Raw genomic sequence first — 16,496 nt, 5'->3', positions numbered from 1 at the left:
CTTTGTTCATTGGCTGGGTCTGTGATACTCATTTTAGTGGTTATGGGGTGTTCTCTTCTCCCTTTATTGGTCAGAGAAAATAATGTGTGCAGTTGTTTTGCCCTTACTGACTTCTCTTACTCTTTTGTTGTGGGGCTGCCACAGATGGGTTGCCTATGATAAGGAACGCTACAAAGGCCATCAGTTCTTGCTGGAGGAGGGAGATTATGAGGACAGACACTCCTGGGGGGGAGCTGGCAGTGCCCTGCTGTCCTTCCGCTTCCTTCAGGCTGTAAGTACTCCCATGGATTTCATACAGATCATGCACAGCTCTGTCCACACAGAGCAAGGTCAGTCTTTGTACGTGGTACAGCAGCCTTGGGTTTGGCCATTCCATCTTTTCCCAATCTTCATCCTCATTCTTTTCCTACTTCCCGTAAATAATTGCACTAAGACTAGAAATCTGGACTGCGCTAAGAAAGAAGCAGGTTCTAAAGAGTCTTTGTGAAGTTCATGCAAAAATTGTATCATGCAGAATTCCTTGTCTACCTGCCAGATTTTCCAAGTGCCTCTGTCCTGCACCTCGAGCTATTTGAATCTCTCAAATGGAATTTTCTTAAAAGCGTAACGTGCCTGAGTGTACAGAGTTGCTCTTGATTAAAACAAAAATAGCTTTTCAATGCAGCAGCTGTTGCAAGCCTTAAAACAGCATTACCCTCTGTCTGTGATTTTTCTGCCAGAAAATTTTGGCAGCAAAAATAATCATGATAAAAAATCCCTGCTACCAAAATGTGTTTAGTGGAGGCAAGGATGAAATAATAATAAAAACTACTTGCAAGAGTCCGCTATTGGAAGCGAAGTTAGTTTATCATTTCCTTTGTTTTGTTTTGGGTTTTTTGTTTGTTTGTGTAAGGGTTTGAAGATTTTTTGATTATAATGACATCCCTGTAAGGATTAAATATAGCTGCAAGGAATAAGTTCTTCTGAGAATAAGATTATTCACTCTGATATTACTCTGTTTTGTATACTCAGATTACTAACCTCCTCATCTGAGGAAATGTGATATTCCTAAACCAGGAATTTTGTGGAAATTGAAGATAGGTATTTAAAGCAAACTCGCTGTCTCAACAGTATTTTTTTTATTTTTTTTTTTTTAATAAAAAGTTATTGTGAGCCAAAGGAGGCCGTACTTGAATTCATAATTTGCAAGTTTGTTTTTCATGCCAGGCACCTAGCAAAAGCTGTATTTATAATCAGAATCTATCAAAATAAAGATATGAGAATGAATTTAATTCAAGAAAAAATATCATTTTCTAAATAATTTATTTTTAGGTTTCTGATAAAAAAGTAGGTAGGCAATTTCTGCATATTCCTCATTTTGAATGTGCAGAATCCTATTCAATTACTTAATAATCTTAGTTCTTCTCTCTTTTCCAGCTGTATATAGGGTACTTGAGCAACTTAAGTTGGTCTTTTTTAGATTTTTCTCTTGGCAAAGGACATAAATACAAGTTTAAATCATGCATTGCAGGTAGCAAGAACGACCTTCCACATCATTTATTCAATTTAACTTGCCACCTAGAACAGTCAGAAGGCTCAAGCCATTAACATTTTAAAAACCTGTGTCATTCACAGTCATATATCAACATATATCATTCCACTTGGCTTATAAATATGTATAAATATTTACCTATCGATAATAGAAGCGAAAAGGAGTAATTCCCCTGAATTTGTCACATAACTTGAAGGCAACCAGCAGCTTGCCAATGAAATGAGTAATGGCCCTGGCATTGTGTTGTTTGGCTTGACCAGCAGGTTGCCTCCCTGTCGATGTGCAGCTCAGGCTGCCCATATGCTCCCCTTGTGACTTTGCATTCCATACTTCTTTTGAAAATATTTCAGTTCCAACTGAACCAAGCGTTCCATTTCAAGGGGACCTGGGCAGAAATGCAAACTCTGGAGTGCTGGAGGGCCCCTCACTGCACAGCAAATGTCCTGGCTCTTCTCCCCAAGCTCTGGAATTCTGTCAGGGGAAGCAAGGTGAAGGTTGCAATGGTCTCAGAATCTGCAGGATGTTGTTGCACGTCCCCCCTCCCCAGCGCGTGTGTGGGCACGTTGTGAGGGCTCTCAGCTTTTGGCAGGCTTGAATATTCCTGCAGTGAACAGTCACAAGGGCTCATGGGGGGTTCAGGGGGTGTTTGGGAAGAAAAAAAGATCTTGTGGAATTGTTTTTTCCAGCTGCTGCCAGCTCCCTGTCAGCATCTGTGTGGAACACACCTGAGTCAAGTGCAGAGCCTGCTCCTGGGGGCAGCAGTCTGGACTGAGCTGCTCTGGGGGACAGCAGCTTTTGCTTCTTTTCTGCAAGTGCCAAATGCCTTTCAAGCTGGGGTTTGCCCATGGCTCAGTGAAAGAGCAAAGTTTCTGAGTATGTTGCCTTCGGAGCTTTCCCACTAATGTTTTCAGGTCTAGAATGATCTGCCTTGGTCTGAAAGTCGTTTCTGATAAAGTATTTTTCCTGCTGCTTGTTGTAAGAGAAGTTGTAGTGGAAGTTCAGGCAGGAAAGAATGATGGCTGAATTTGAAAGATGCTTTAAATTTAATTACAACTGTGGATATATTTCAGTATTTTAAACTTAGTTAAGGAAATTATATGTAGATTTGATCTAAATTACTTTTTTGGCTACTCTTATGAAGTCTTTTGCTTTAGGAATATTAAGAGTAGCTGGTTTTCATTTGCAGTAATACTGCACTAGTTTGGTTGTTCTTTCCTTCTTTTTTTCCCTAAAAACTAGTCTGAAGCTGCAGATTTTCATGATGATTTTTCCAGACATGGCACTTTAATTTCTAGTGTATACCTGAAATAGTTGCAACAACTTTAACAATTTAAATAAATGAAGAAAGGAAGGAAGTGGTCAACACAGTAAGAAAACCAGTTTTATGACAGAATTTGTTCCATCACCCTTTACTGTCCTGTAAACAGTGCAGAGAAGTTGAGCCACATGAGGTGTTCATTCTAAAATTGGATTGCATTATTCCTTGTGATTGTATCACAATGAATAATGATAAGGAATTTTGGTTCACATGACCAAATTAATCTGGCTGTATGCTTGGTTTGGCCTTAATTTCTAAGTGGTTTTTGATAGTTATAAATCTTTGTTTTCTGTGCCTAGTGTCCCATGGTGCAGTCCTCATATGTTTGTGATTCTCTGTCAACCACATTGTTTGCTAGACAGCAATTGTTTCTTGTTTGCAAGACTTAGTTTCAATTTATAATTCTGCTGAATGATGGAGAAACACTGAAATTGAGTTTGTGCCTTCTGTTAAAAGTAAAAAGAGTAAAGTGAATGGATTGTTGTTTTCTCCTTTCCCAAGCAGCAGCTGAACTGTGTGCTTAAAATTGCTAAGTGGTTAAAAAGCTGAAGATTTGAAACCCAAATTCAAATAATCTGAAGCTGTGCAAGTAATCTGGCCAAGAAACTAAGCTGGCTGAAAGCACAAAGCGGTGTCACACAGCTATGTAAGAGAGAATGTGACAGTGTTAAGCAGGATTTATTTATAGCTACAGTGGATGTATCCAAAAAGTACAAACCCCTTTGTGCTGGAAAGGTGATCTTGCCCAGGCTTTTCCTCTCCATAATTATTGCCATGTTGCTGGGAAGGGATGAGGAAGGAGAAGATTAGTAAAAAACTATAGTTGTGGTTGTGCTTGGAGTAGTTATTTGTGAGGCTTTTGGAAGATCAGTGCTAAACACTTTTCCTCTTAACTCTTCTCCTTCCCACACAGGCATCTCTTTGCACTCTGAGCCATCCTCAGAGAGGAAAGGATGGTGCTCAGGGACAGCAGGCTCTTCCTCTCTTCAGTGCAAACCCCTGAATCAGATTGCCAGGCTTGCAGTTATTCCAGAATTTCAATACCAAAATATCCCATAAAGATCCCCACCAGGGAACCAAGTCCCTTCACAGCTCTATGAAATGCTGTCTTTCTGGCCACAACTCTTTCCCAAAATCTTTTATCTTGTGCAGAGTCATTGAGCTGTGACAGTCTTCTAACTCCTGTTCTGCCTCCTAGGATTTCATAGAGTCTTCAGTGACACTTTTCCAGTCTGATGATGAAGATGGGAAAGCATTTGACATCATCAATGAAGAAATCCCTGATTTGGAGCAGGCTGGGTTTGGCCCCGAGACAAGGTCAATTCTTGTCAAAAGCGGCGTGTAAGTCTACTCAAATATGTGGATGGAACATGCTGAACATTTCTGTGCACATTTGGGTGCATCTTTTGACAGACTATATTCCACATGGCCCACGTGGGAAATATTTGGAGGAGAAAAGTGTTTCGTTGAATTTCCTTGGGGTGTGAAAGGGAAATAATAATTTCCTACACCTTGATTTGGATCTGAGCATTCTTGTTCATAGAAAAAGTTTGTGATGTTTGTGAGGAATCACATGGTTTCATGGCAGTAATATTGAAAAGGTATTTGAGATATATCAAGAACTGGTGTAACTTTTGGGACAGGTAGAGCCTGTCCAGAAAGGATGAGATGTGCTGTATTTTGTAATAAAGTCAGACTGCTAGCACTGAAAATTAAAATAATTTTTATAGAACTATAAAAACTAAAACATAAAAGCTATTAAGGAAAAGGAGCACTGGAACCATGTGGATTTCAAACTTTTAATAGTAATTTTTAAAATGCAGTATTAATATTGTCATAACTACCCTAATGGTGATGGGGATCAGGAACTGTGAAGTGAGGGACCTGAACTGCTTATGTAGGAATTGGTGATTAGTGTCTCATGAGGATTAGGGGCAGGAATGAAAGGCTGAGACTCAGTTGGGAGAGGAGGGATACAAATGAGAGCTGCAAAATCCTGAAGGTGGTAAGACAAGATTAATGCAGTTCACAGAATCTTGCATGACAACAGTTGGAGGAAATGCTTTACAGGACTGGAGATTGCTTTAAAGCAGATTTTGATGTGGGAAGGAAAAAAGCTTTTCCTACAGCAGAGGCAGTGAGTTTCTGGAACTTGCTGCTGAAGGGACTGTGCTAGCAGAGAGCACCAGGAGGTTAAAAAAAAGCATTAGATAAATTAAAAGCAAACATATTCACCAGTGGATGATAAAAGTAAAAATGGGTAAGGACATGCCCTGTCATATCCCTAATATAACAGTCACAGTGCTGGGTGAGTAAGAGAGGAATGCATCACCAAAAGTGGGTGATTTAGAGGTGTCTAACTATCCCCCATCTGCTTCTGCCACTGTGCAGGGATAGAAGGACCCTCTACTTGGGGGTTTCTTTCTTCTTAAATTGCAACAGGGAAAGCAGGGTGGGAGAAGCTTGAACTGCCAGCTATTGTAAGCTTTTGCTTAATCTCATCAAGCCTTCCTCAGTTACTTCTCTTTCTTCTTTGTACCATTTTTCCTAAATCCAGCTGGAAAAGCTGTAAGAAAGCCCTGTCTGGGGGAATGCCAAACAGATTCAGTTGAGAGATTCAAAAAGTTTTCAATTAAACGTTGTTCCTCTGAATTTCTGAGCAGGGCATCATCTCACAATGAATTTGGTGTGAAAGCAGACGCCCAAAATCTTGTGTTTGTCAAAGTAGGGAAAAGCATAAAATCAAGCATGTGTGAGTTTTGTGCCTCTCACCAGGTTTAATGTTGCACTCTCTGCCAGGTGGTCATTCTGTTGTGCTTGACTTGCTGTTATTGTCATCAAGCTACTCAGAAAAATGCAATGTTTTCAGTTTAATTTTTTGTGTCATTCTCCAGGTGGGTGGCATATCAGCAGAAATATTTCTGTGGAGAACAATATGTATTGGAGAAAGGAAAATACAAATGCTTCTTTGACTGGGGAGGATCTAGTAAAACCATCATGTCAATTCGACCTGTGAAGTTGGTGAGTTACCAGAATTTAAGGGAAAATCCTTAAAAGAAATGAGACCTTTGGAGTTCAGAGTTCAATAATATTTTTAATATGTTTAATTAATAATAATTAAACAGGAGAGCCCACATTGTAACAACCTGTTTGCTTGGAAACAATCTAAAGACCCTCATGGAAGGCATAATGAGTCTTTTCAGGATGGAGACTTAAATGGACACTGTAGATCTTTCTGTCTTTTGAGAAAATTGTCAGGGAAAGTTCATAAGAAAAACTTCCCTTTGGCAGACTGCATACAAGGAGAAAATAGCCTGGCCTGGAAAGATTAATTTTCCTTAAAACATAGTAATTGATAATGCATTTAAAAATACTTGAGGATTTATCTGGCCTGTGTTGTTACATAATAGAATTCTGTTGTGTTATTTTTTTACTTTTATGCTAAAATATTTGTACTAGATATAGTGAATAATGACAGGAAATATTTTTAATCCATTATTCAATCCATGCTAGTGCCAACTCACCCAAACAGATTAGTGCCAGAACTGTCAAAGCCCTAATGCAAAACAAAGACAATCTTCAGCCATAAGTATTAAATTGTAATATGTTTATAAATTATTAATAAGTAATAAATTATTAATAAGTAATAAATTATAGGAATGCAAAAGAAATGCTTAACCTTATTATGAAGAGCACATGTTGAGAGAGCTGTCTTCTGTGGGCTTCAATTCTGCCTTTTTTGCAAGAAACAGCCTCAAAAGTAAATGCAGAGACACTTACATGGACTCTAATGCACATTATGGGAATTAATTAATGCTGATGGAAGTTCTCTGTGTCAAAGGCATTGAACAATCAGGCAGGTTATTGAGAGCTTATGGCAGAAATTGAGGAAGAAAATTGTGCCAAGAGCCTGGGAAGTTTTTTTTTCCTCTGCTCCTGAGTTTATACTTTACAAATTTCAGGTGACTTGATGTGTCTCCTAGGAAGTTAATTGTAATTAATGTTGGGGTTTTCTAATATGTGTATATGTATTTATTATTGCAGGAGCCCCTTGGGACAAATGAGCCTCCACATTTGGTATGTTGGCATTACATAACAGTCTCTAATACTAAACTACACTTAATAATTAAATGCAGATAATGTTGAAGGCCCTGCTTCAGATGATATCTCAGTAATTTCAGGTGACACTTTGGTATTGTCACCTTGCTACAGCAAATCAGTGATGGAGGAAACTGGTAGATGGATAAAAGTGAAGTCTGCTAAGTGTTCTGCTCTTTGCTTTATTCCAGATCATACCCTTTAGTATCCTGTCCCCAAAAATGCAGGCAGTCCAATGGGTTTTGAGTGACTTTGGGTCTCTACAGCTTTTTATTTCCCACTTCTTTTCCTCCTGTTTCTGGGAACTCACCCTCCCATCCATTCATCCTTCTCTTTATGGCAGATTTTCTTTCCATTATTTTGCATTGCATCCAGTTTGTCACTCCTGTGTTTATGTGTGAAGATGAAAATATAAAGTGCAGAAAACTGAACTGCTTGTTTCAAACCTGCAGATGCATCAACACCTGGAAGCTGGGTTTTTTTGTCTTGGATGCTGGTAGTTCTGCTTTCCAAAGTCTTCCAAGCAGGTGGAGCTGCTCTTTAAGGCTCCCTTTTTGCTATAGTAACATCAGAGCTCAACTGGACACCTCCTGATCGTGATAAATCTGTGATACATTCTAACAGTTTCCCTGAAAGTTCCATCAAACTTGGTGATAATTTACTAAGAGAAAGCAGTCCCTATAATTCACTCTTAGTCTCAAAAATCAGTTAGTTTAGGGTCTCAGAGTCTCCATACAAGGTTTTGTTCCATTAATGGACCTTGAGTTACCTTTCTGAAACACAAACCTGCTCTGTGTTCATCACCCTGTGTGCTCTGTGTCCCCTGCAATGTTCTGTCCCAGCAGGGCTCTCCCCCTGTCCAGCATGAGTTGTTTGGCTGATCTCTTTCTGTCCTGCTAGCCTGGGTGATGATCTGAGTGATTTTATTGCTCTCTCTGACAAGCATTTTAATTAAATTGGGAAAGAAACGTGACTTATTTTGAGACAAAAGATATTTTAATGCTCTGTGGTTCTGTTTCAGCAAACTTAAGTATTTTGTCATCTGGGCACAATTTCTCTCTCTGGGATGGGAAATGCTGTGCATTGTGTAACTCAGCAGGTGGACCACACCCTCCTTTTTCTCCAATTCTACCGTTTTATGATTAGCCCGGGACTGCAGGAAATGTTTCCTGTCTGAAGACATAATTGGTGTATTATTTTAGCCTTAAACACTGACTTCCTGCCCAACCTATTCACATGGCAGTTTGCAGCCAAATCCAAAGACTTTCAAGTATGTTGGCCAGAGGGTCTTGGTAAATGATACCAGATAAAATAACTGACTCACATAAAACTGGTGGGGTCTAAACAGGTGAAGATAATTTTATTTCCATCTCCAGTTCTTCTGTTTTTTCAGGATCTCCCAAAATCTATTCTTTGAGTGTATTATTCCAGTGTTGCAGACCTTTAAGTTCAGTTCAAACCTTTGAAGTTTCAATAAATTGTGCTTTACAAGCTTTCTATTTCCAGAAACGTGAAAAAATCTCTGTGTGTGTGTTTATATGCACAGACACCTATAAATATTGACATGTACTGGATTGCATTTTGCCTCTTGTGGTCTTTAATAACAGTCTTTATACCATTTATGAAAAAAATGCTATCCTGATTTATCACAATCCTGGTTTTCATAGGATTCTGCCTTGGGGCTAGGGAAGAATGAACATATTTCGTATCACTACAGTTCTTATAGGAGGGGAAATACTTTGAGTGATTTTTAATGGGAAAATATTTAATCAGGATAAGTAAAAGACAGACTCTTGGATAAATATCAAGAATTGCACTTTCAGAGTAAAATAAAAGTTTTCTACATGAAAACCAGTCTCTTAGTTTGGAACTTCTAAGCATGGTGCATATGAGCTGGCAAATCCTTAAACATCCTGCTGTTTGGCCTTTGAATAAGTCATATATTGGTTATTTTGAATGATTATACATTCTTCCACCTTTAATGAGCATATGTCTGACCTAAGAGAGCTGTTTGCACTGTCTGTAAGAGTCTTTTTTTCATTTCTGTTCTTATCAGAAATTGAAAAGCAGCAAAATTTTCTTAAATCTCTCAGTAACTCCCCTGACCTTTTCTACCTGCCAAGCTTCCTAACAAACCAGGTACATCAAGAAATCACCAACTCTGCAAAGCCATTCATTTCATTTATTAAAATAAAGCCTTGCCCAGCAAGAACAAAGCCCCTTTCAACAGCAGGTGACTTGTGCAGGTGATTTAGGGAGCAGAGATAATTGCTGTGCAACTCTGCATTTATACTTTAATATTCTATCCGTTGGATTTTTGGGAAGCGAAACCTCACACAGAAATGTCAGACCCTGACAAAGTGAAGATGGCTGCAGTTGGAGACTAATTGCAGTGTTAGCACTGAGGAAACACTGCTCCACCACAGCTTTTGTCAAATTAAGACCCTCATTCATTACCACATAAATTCTGTGTTAAAATGAGTCATGAATCTTTTTAAAAGCCTTGCATAGCACGTGGCCTATGAAAGAAAGGCAGTGTCTATGTGTATATATATATATATATATTCCCTTTTGTAAAGAGCTTGGAGATGAGTGGGTAGAAAACACAGTGTAATTACAGCTTAAATAGGTGCTTTGTGACATAGCAGTGCAGTTGTATTTACAGAGAAGTCAGTTACACTTTATTCATTTTATTGTAGCTGATCTGCGCTCTCCAATTAGCGCTCATAGCCTGCAAGGCCAGCTTCAGCCTTTCTTGTTCTTTCTAACAGGAAACATTCATTTCTTTTAAAAACATCGACTGAACTTTTCCATAAAATCATTTGCTGACACTTGTGTTTGGCCTTCTCACTCTGTGCTGGCAAAAGCACTTGATTTCTCTTCTTTGGCAGGAAGCTTGGCCAATTTGGGGCATGAAGGGGGAAGTAGCTCTTGCGACAGCCATCATGTTTTTCTTCCATTACAGAATATGAGCTGTTCTCTTGATACAGTTAAATTTTCATTTGGTTCCAGCCTCTCTTTCAGGCTTTCAAATGAATTTAATCTCAGTTACACAGTGGCAGCCCAAGGGTAGGGAATTCTGGGTGTCTTTGCTGTAGATCATCGTAGCAAGGGTTTCTACATCATACCAGGGTTTCTTTTTGTTCTGGTAGGGGCTTTAGGGGTTTTAGGTATGTGTTTTTTTGGTTTAGGTTTGCTTTGGGTTTGGTTTTTTTTTTGGTGTGTAGGTTTGTTCACTTGGGCTTTTTATTTGTTTGGGGGAGGTTTTTTGGGGGATTGATTGTTTGGTTTTGTCTGTTTTCTTATGTTTTACCTCAACATTTTGAGCCTTTTTGCTTTTTTGGGATGAACTGATCATACCTTGCTGGTTCACTGTGACTTGCAGTTCTTTACCATGACATATAAAAGCAGTTTGGCTGAACATCAGAGGTCCCCAGTTCCCTCAGAAATCCTCCTGCTAGTTCTGAAATGAAAAGCCACCTGCAACCACTGTGATCACAGAAGATCTTGGGGCACTTTGTCAATAGCAGCTCTGTATCTTCTGACCAGCATTTCCCCATCCTGCTTTGAGCACTGGATTGCTGAGCTGTAGTGAGAGTTTAGCTGTGGTTCAGGGCACTTTGACAACAGCCTTGAGTCCTCCTTATCTTATTTTTACCTGGGCCCCCTCCTGCTGCAGTTGAACTTTTACTTGATAACTCTGCCTGCCTTAGCATCACTGGGGGAAGCCTCCTGTGCCAGCCCAGAGATGACAAAATACTTGATGTATTTCTAAAAATAAAGCAGCTGTAGAAAATGTGAAAGAGTCTTTGAATGACAATTCATTCAATTAATTGTATCTTTGTGAATTGAATGGATACCTCTCTGAGAGTACAGCTTTTTCTGTTTACATTGATGATATTGCCTTCATTTTCCTTCTAGTCATTGTTTTTGTTTTGTTTTGTTCTTGTAGCTCAAAGCTTTCAGTAATACACATTTCCAAGGAGCATGTGTAGATTTCACAGCAGAAGTTTCTGATTTTACATCATTCATACCATGTTCTTTTAAGGTTCTCCGGGGATGGTAAGTGTCTGTTGTTTTACATGCCATCATTTTCAGTATTATGAATTTTCTTTTTTAAATGTTACAAAATTTCTGACAGCTGAAAGCACATAGCACATGCCCATCATCTTCCATCATGTCTTAGACCCTTTGTCCTGCAAGGCATCTCAGTAACTCTCATCCAGTCCTTGGTTTGGGTACTCCACATTTTGCTCTCCCTGGGGAAGGTCTGCACATTTACTGTGACTCTTTTTTTTAATTCCAGTTAGAATTTATTCCAGATTTTGAGAATTTTGGCACAGTGGAAGTGTCTGAATTGCACCCAACATCATTTTACTCTGGAACTGAAGTTCCTGTACCACGCAATTTGATTTTGCTGCTGTGGTTGCTTTGCTGCATAGCCTTTCAAGTCACTTATTTTAAGCTTGACAAGAACAAAGAAAATTTTTTATTCCTTTTGTCCTTATACAGTATTAGGTCTTGGAAAAAAACATAGTGTAAATAAGCAGCTAGAGCAGCTTATCTTTTTTGTTCCATTATTCTTGCAGTTGGCTCCTGTGTTATGAAGGGGAAGCCACTGACAATCACTGTGTGCTGGAAGAAGGCCTCTATGTTGACCTCAGTTCCTGTGGCTGCCCGACTGCTACAATCAAATCCCTCCAGCCTATTCAATACGTAAGACTTTACTGGGGGGAGAAAAAAACCAAAACATTTTGGAGCTCTTTTCCTTGTCAGATGTCTGAAGCGAGTACTTGCCCTAAACAAACTCGCTGTTAGGGAAGAGTGAGGTTTGTTTTCTTGGCTCATGGGGTTTTTTGGGTCGGGAACAGGTCAGGCTGCACACTCACAGAAGGTCACCTGCAGCAGCTCTTGGCTGTTCTGGGTTTAAAGTTGTTCTCGTTTTCACAAGTGAGGCACAAGATCCTCCATGGCCAGGAGGTTGTGCAGGAATGCACTTTGCCCTCCAGAACAAGGGAAATACAACCTTTTATACATCACAGAACATACAAATCTGGAGTCTTGATGTGATGTCTGTGCCTTTCTCCCACATCTTGGTGTGCTCTTATGCAGGAGCATCAAAGATGAGATGTAACACTGTTGGTAAAAGAGAAGCAAGTGGCTTCTCTTCCCCCTCCTCTCTAGCACTGGCCACCAGCTTCTCCAAAGCTCTTCCTCCTTCCCTGATCACAGGAAACACAGCCTATGTGGTGTGTCTTTTAGTGCAATTCCTATGAAGCTGGACTTCTGTGATTACTCAGTTCAGCTTTTTCACATACGAAGTCCTTTATACCATTTGTGTACAGTTTTTAAAAAGAAAAGAAAAAAAACCCAACCAACCAAACAAAAAAAAAAAAGCCCAGAAAAACCCCCCAAAATCCCAAGCAAGTGCAAGCACCAAACCCATGGGCATGGTGGGAAGGATGTACAACTCAAATTTGAGAGCTGGACTTTCCACTAAACTTTAGAGATACTGTGACTTCCCACCCGCTGAGAGCCTGGGTTTTAGATTAAAGTTACCCTTTTTAAGTTAGGCTTTTGGACTTTGCTGTGCCAAATCCAAGTTTTGACATCAAGTGATAGTAGGCCTCATCCAAATCCCCCTGCCTGTAATCTCAGGAGGAAGTAAATATGAAGTTTGGCATGGTAGGAGACTTCTGGCAGCCCTTGATTCCCAAGGGCCAGGCCCTGGAAGAAGCGTGTTTGGCAGGCTGTGTGCGGGGAGCTCGTACACATCTTCCTCTGCTTTGGCACCTCTTAGTTTGGTTCTTCTCTTGCCAATAGGAGCTCTTGTATTTCACAACTTCACAAAGGCACTGAACAGCATAAAATGCCACTGAACTCTTACCTGTTTGCCCTGGGCAGTGCTGGGGACCCTGGTGAGGCACAGACGTGACCCAGAGCACGCAGCAGGTCACAGCCAGGAGCAGCCACAGTTCATTCTGAGCATTGTCCACAGTGCACTGTTCTTGGAACAGAGCCCCTTTGATTACAGCATATTTCTGTCAGCTCCTTCCAGAGAGGAGGAATGAGCCTGTTCCCAAGTGGGATTGTTGTGTAGCTTGATTGAATTCATTTGTGGTGGTTATTCATTATTCAGCCTTGAATACCAGCCTGGTTTCAGAGCTAAGGTGTGTCCCCTGGTAGCTTAGGTGTGAGAAGGAGCACTTTTAACCTGACACCAAGCCCTGGGTGTGCATTGTCTCCTGCTCTCCTTTCTGTGAGATGTAATTGCTGCAAGTGGAACTGTGGAGGAATCCCACGCTGGGAACGTTCCATTTATTCTATAGAAAATGCAGCTTTGATGGAAATAAACTATTCGCAAGCAAATATAACAACTGCACTAAATGGGGGGAAAAAAAGTTACTTTCTTCTAATTAAGAAGACTTTTTTTTTTTTGAGTTTTTAGTTTGAAAACTCACATGAATGTAATTTGTTTGTCTAAGAGCTCAATTGCATGACGAAATGAAAATTTTCCTTCTAAATTACTGAGTTGGTCCAGCTAAAATAGAAAAAAACCCCAAACAAACCAAAACTTTGAGAGCAACACACAGTGTGATTTGGATGAGAAAATAGGCTCACACTAGTGATAGCTTGATGATTTTACTGTAGTGACAGTATTTTAGGTTGGCTGATTTTTTTATTCTAGCTCTTAGCTCTTGGAGGGATGTTTTGTGTGTTGTCTGGTGAAAAGTGAAGTTGTCAGCATTTGAGTGTGGCATGCTACTCCCACACCCTCTGCACACACACTCTCCCATTTCACAAGAAATTGAAATTAATATGGTTCCACTTTGGTTATTTCCCCATTTATTGTGCATTGGCATCAGGGTGAAATTTAGCACATCTTTGCAACTGATTTCCTCTGTTCCTGATGAAGCTTCCTCTCTCCCATCACACCTTATTCTCCAAGGTATATAATACTCAAACTAAATCTTTAGGAGGACCTAACTGTGCTTTCTTTCCTGCTCAAATTTTGCTCAAATACAGGTTGGACTGTTTTGTCATCCTCAGAGCGTTCAGGAAAAGCTGTGGAGTAACAGGAGAGTACAGAGCTGACACTCATGTCATCTGTCTCTCATCATCTCCTTTCATCTAAAAGTCCCAAAGCACTCTTCCAGAAAAGCTTGTTGATGGAAGGTGCTGTTGTATTGTTGTTAAGATCCCTGCTGCAGGCAGATGAAAGCGTAGCACAGGTTCAGAGCTGCTGCAGAGGTGCAGGTTTCTGTGCCTGCACCAGCAGGGATCTGCCTTTTGCACTGCCATGGATTCATGGAAAGGAAACGTGGGCCCTTGCCCATCACCAAGAGAGCAGGTGAAGGCAGCTGGGCCATTCACAGGGCCATGGTTGCTTATTGGGGCATTTGTCCAGTGCTTGCTGCTTGAGGAGGTTGATCTTCTGGGATAGCTAATCTTGCAATGAGGAGCTCAGCTCTGGTGCTGCCTTTTCTCAGGTGTGTTGTTTTGAAAAATTCCCTGTCATATTTGGCGTGATTTACATGGGCAGAAATGCCCAGGATTCTTGCAATGAGCAATTAGCTTTCCTTCTAAAGTGTTACCTTCAACCTGTAAATTAAACCAATCTCCTAGTTTCTAAAACCAAAAATGAGGTTGAAGGTTGTGCAGTGCCCTTTTTTGTTGGGTTTTTTTTCTCTTTTCTTCTGAAGAATTCTTTATTCTTGCTCTGATCAATTGTGAAAATCCTTGTATTTCTATATTCTCTAAGTTAACTATAGGTGTTAACTAATCCCCAGCATTCCTGTGAGGCAAATAAAGAAATCAGATACAAAAGCTAGCTGCAGTTTCCCAGGGCCAGGCTCTGAGTCACTCTGTGTGGCTGGGACTGGACCGTGGGCGTCACATCGTCCAGCGCCGCGCTCCCTCAGCCAGGCATCCATCCCAAAGTGAGGGGAGCAGTCAGGAATCCATCCCACACCGAGGGGAGCAGTCAGGCATCCATTCCACACCGAGGGGAGCAGCCAGACATCCATCCCACAGTGAGGGGAGCAGCCAGACATCCATCCCAAAGTGAGGGGAGCAGTCAGGAATCCATCCCACACTGAGGGGAGCAGCCAGACATCCATCTCACACCGAGGGGAGCAGCCAGACATCCATCCCACACCGAGGGGAGCAGCCAGACATCCATCCCACACCGAGGGGAGCAGTCAGGCATCCATCCCACACCAAGGGGAGCAGTCAGGCATCCATCCCACACTGAGGGGAGCAGCCAGACATCCATCCCACAGTGAGGGGAGCAGTCAGGAATCCATCCCACACCGAGGGGAGCAGCCAGGCATCCATCCCACACTGAGGGGAGCAGCCAGACATCCATCCCACACCGAGGGGAACAGCCAGGCATCCATCCCACACCAAGGGGAGCAGCCAGGCATCCATCCCACACTGAGGGGAGCAGTCAGGCATCCATCCCACACCAAGGGGAGCAGCCAGGCATCCATCCCACACCGAGGGGAACAGCCAGACATCCATCCCACACCAGGGGGAGTAGCCAGGCAGGAGCAGCTCCAGCACAGACAGTTGGAAGGGATGAGCTGACCAGGCCTGGAGAGTGGAGATTTTCCCAAGGATGTTGTAACACAGTTGTGGAGGCTCCCCCAGTTCAGACTCTGGTAAATGCTGTTTGCAAAGCAGCAGGTCAGCAGCAATGGGAAGCAGGGCAGTGCCCCATCCCTTGCCATGCCTGGGTTACACTCAGGCTTTGGTCTGGCCCTTTGGATCTCCCTTTACCTTTATTAGGCTTTCCCATCAAAGTCTGCAAAACCTAAGTTGGCCAAAAAAAAAAAAAAAAAAAAAGGTGTGAGGGAAAATATGTTTTGTGACAGGCCCTTTTCAAAAGGACTTCATTAGTAAAAATTCTCACAACCTTTATAATGAAAAGTTATCCATAGCTAAAATTATGCTTTTTGCTCTAAGCATGTGTGCAAATTCACCTGTACACTTGGTTTTCAGTTCTAGTGCCCTTTGGTCATCTTCTTTGTGTCTGTACACCACTGAATAAGCTCATCTTGCACTGATCCTTGTTTAATCTCAAACACTTCATGCTTGCATTCTGGGTTTTTTCCTGAGCTGATGAAGCATAAAAATCTGTTCTGAATTGTAAAAAATTGTGTTGCATAGCTTCACTAAAAGCAAAGTAAAAAGCATTGAGGGGAAAGCCTGAGCTGAGTTGAACTGTGCATGTTGATTTTTAATGTTAATTTTCCATGGTTTACCTGTGTCGTTGCACTATTTTTGTGTTAGCCATAGAACACCACACCTGTTAAGTAAAGTATATCAGTGTATTTACAGTTTATAAGGCTGCTCATATCTTGAAATGGCATGTAAATATAGCTCTCCTTAATCACTGGCCTCTTGAATATAATAAATCCCTTCAAGTTTCTCTCTGGACAGGTGCATGAATAAACAGGGCAAGCAAAATCTCTTAAAATGCTATTGGTGCTGGTTTAAGCAAAGGCAGCCAGTTCCTTCACATATAAAAATCACGTTAAGAAATTC

The 16,496-nt window shown here is 41.1% G+C and overlaps 1 protein-coding gene across 2 annotated transcripts in view; it reads left to right on the top strand.

The window, feature by feature from the left end:
- Positions 1-16,496, top strand: part of CRYBG3 (crystallin beta-gamma domain containing 3) — an 83,263-nt gene that overhangs the window by 57,652 nt on the left and 9,115 nt on the right. Inside the window, exons 12-17 of one of the 2 annotated variants that reach the window (XM_086884163.1) lie at positions 145-271; positions 4,048-4,190; positions 5,744-5,870; positions 6,894-6,926; positions 10,900-11,009; positions 11,537-11,663. In XM_086884163.1, the coding sequence (XP_086740289.1) occupies positions 145-271; positions 4,048-4,190; positions 5,744-5,870; positions 6,894-6,926; positions 10,900-11,009; positions 11,537-11,663 (667 nt within the window). The remainder of the gene's footprint in view (positions 1-144; positions 272-4,047; positions 4,191-5,743; positions 5,871-6,893; positions 6,927-10,899; positions 11,010-11,536; positions 11,664-16,496) is intronic. The other variant, XR_015285421.1, reaches the window with a different exon arrangement.

This window comes from Cyanistes caeruleus, chromosome 3, assembly GCF_971803275.1.
Source record: "Cyanistes caeruleus chromosome 3, bCyaCae1.hap1.1, whole genome shotgun sequence".
Taxonomy (NCBI): domain Eukaryota; kingdom Metazoa; phylum Chordata; class Aves; order Passeriformes; family Paridae; genus Cyanistes; species Cyanistes caeruleus.
This window is presented reverse-complemented; position numbering and strand designations above follow the sequence as displayed.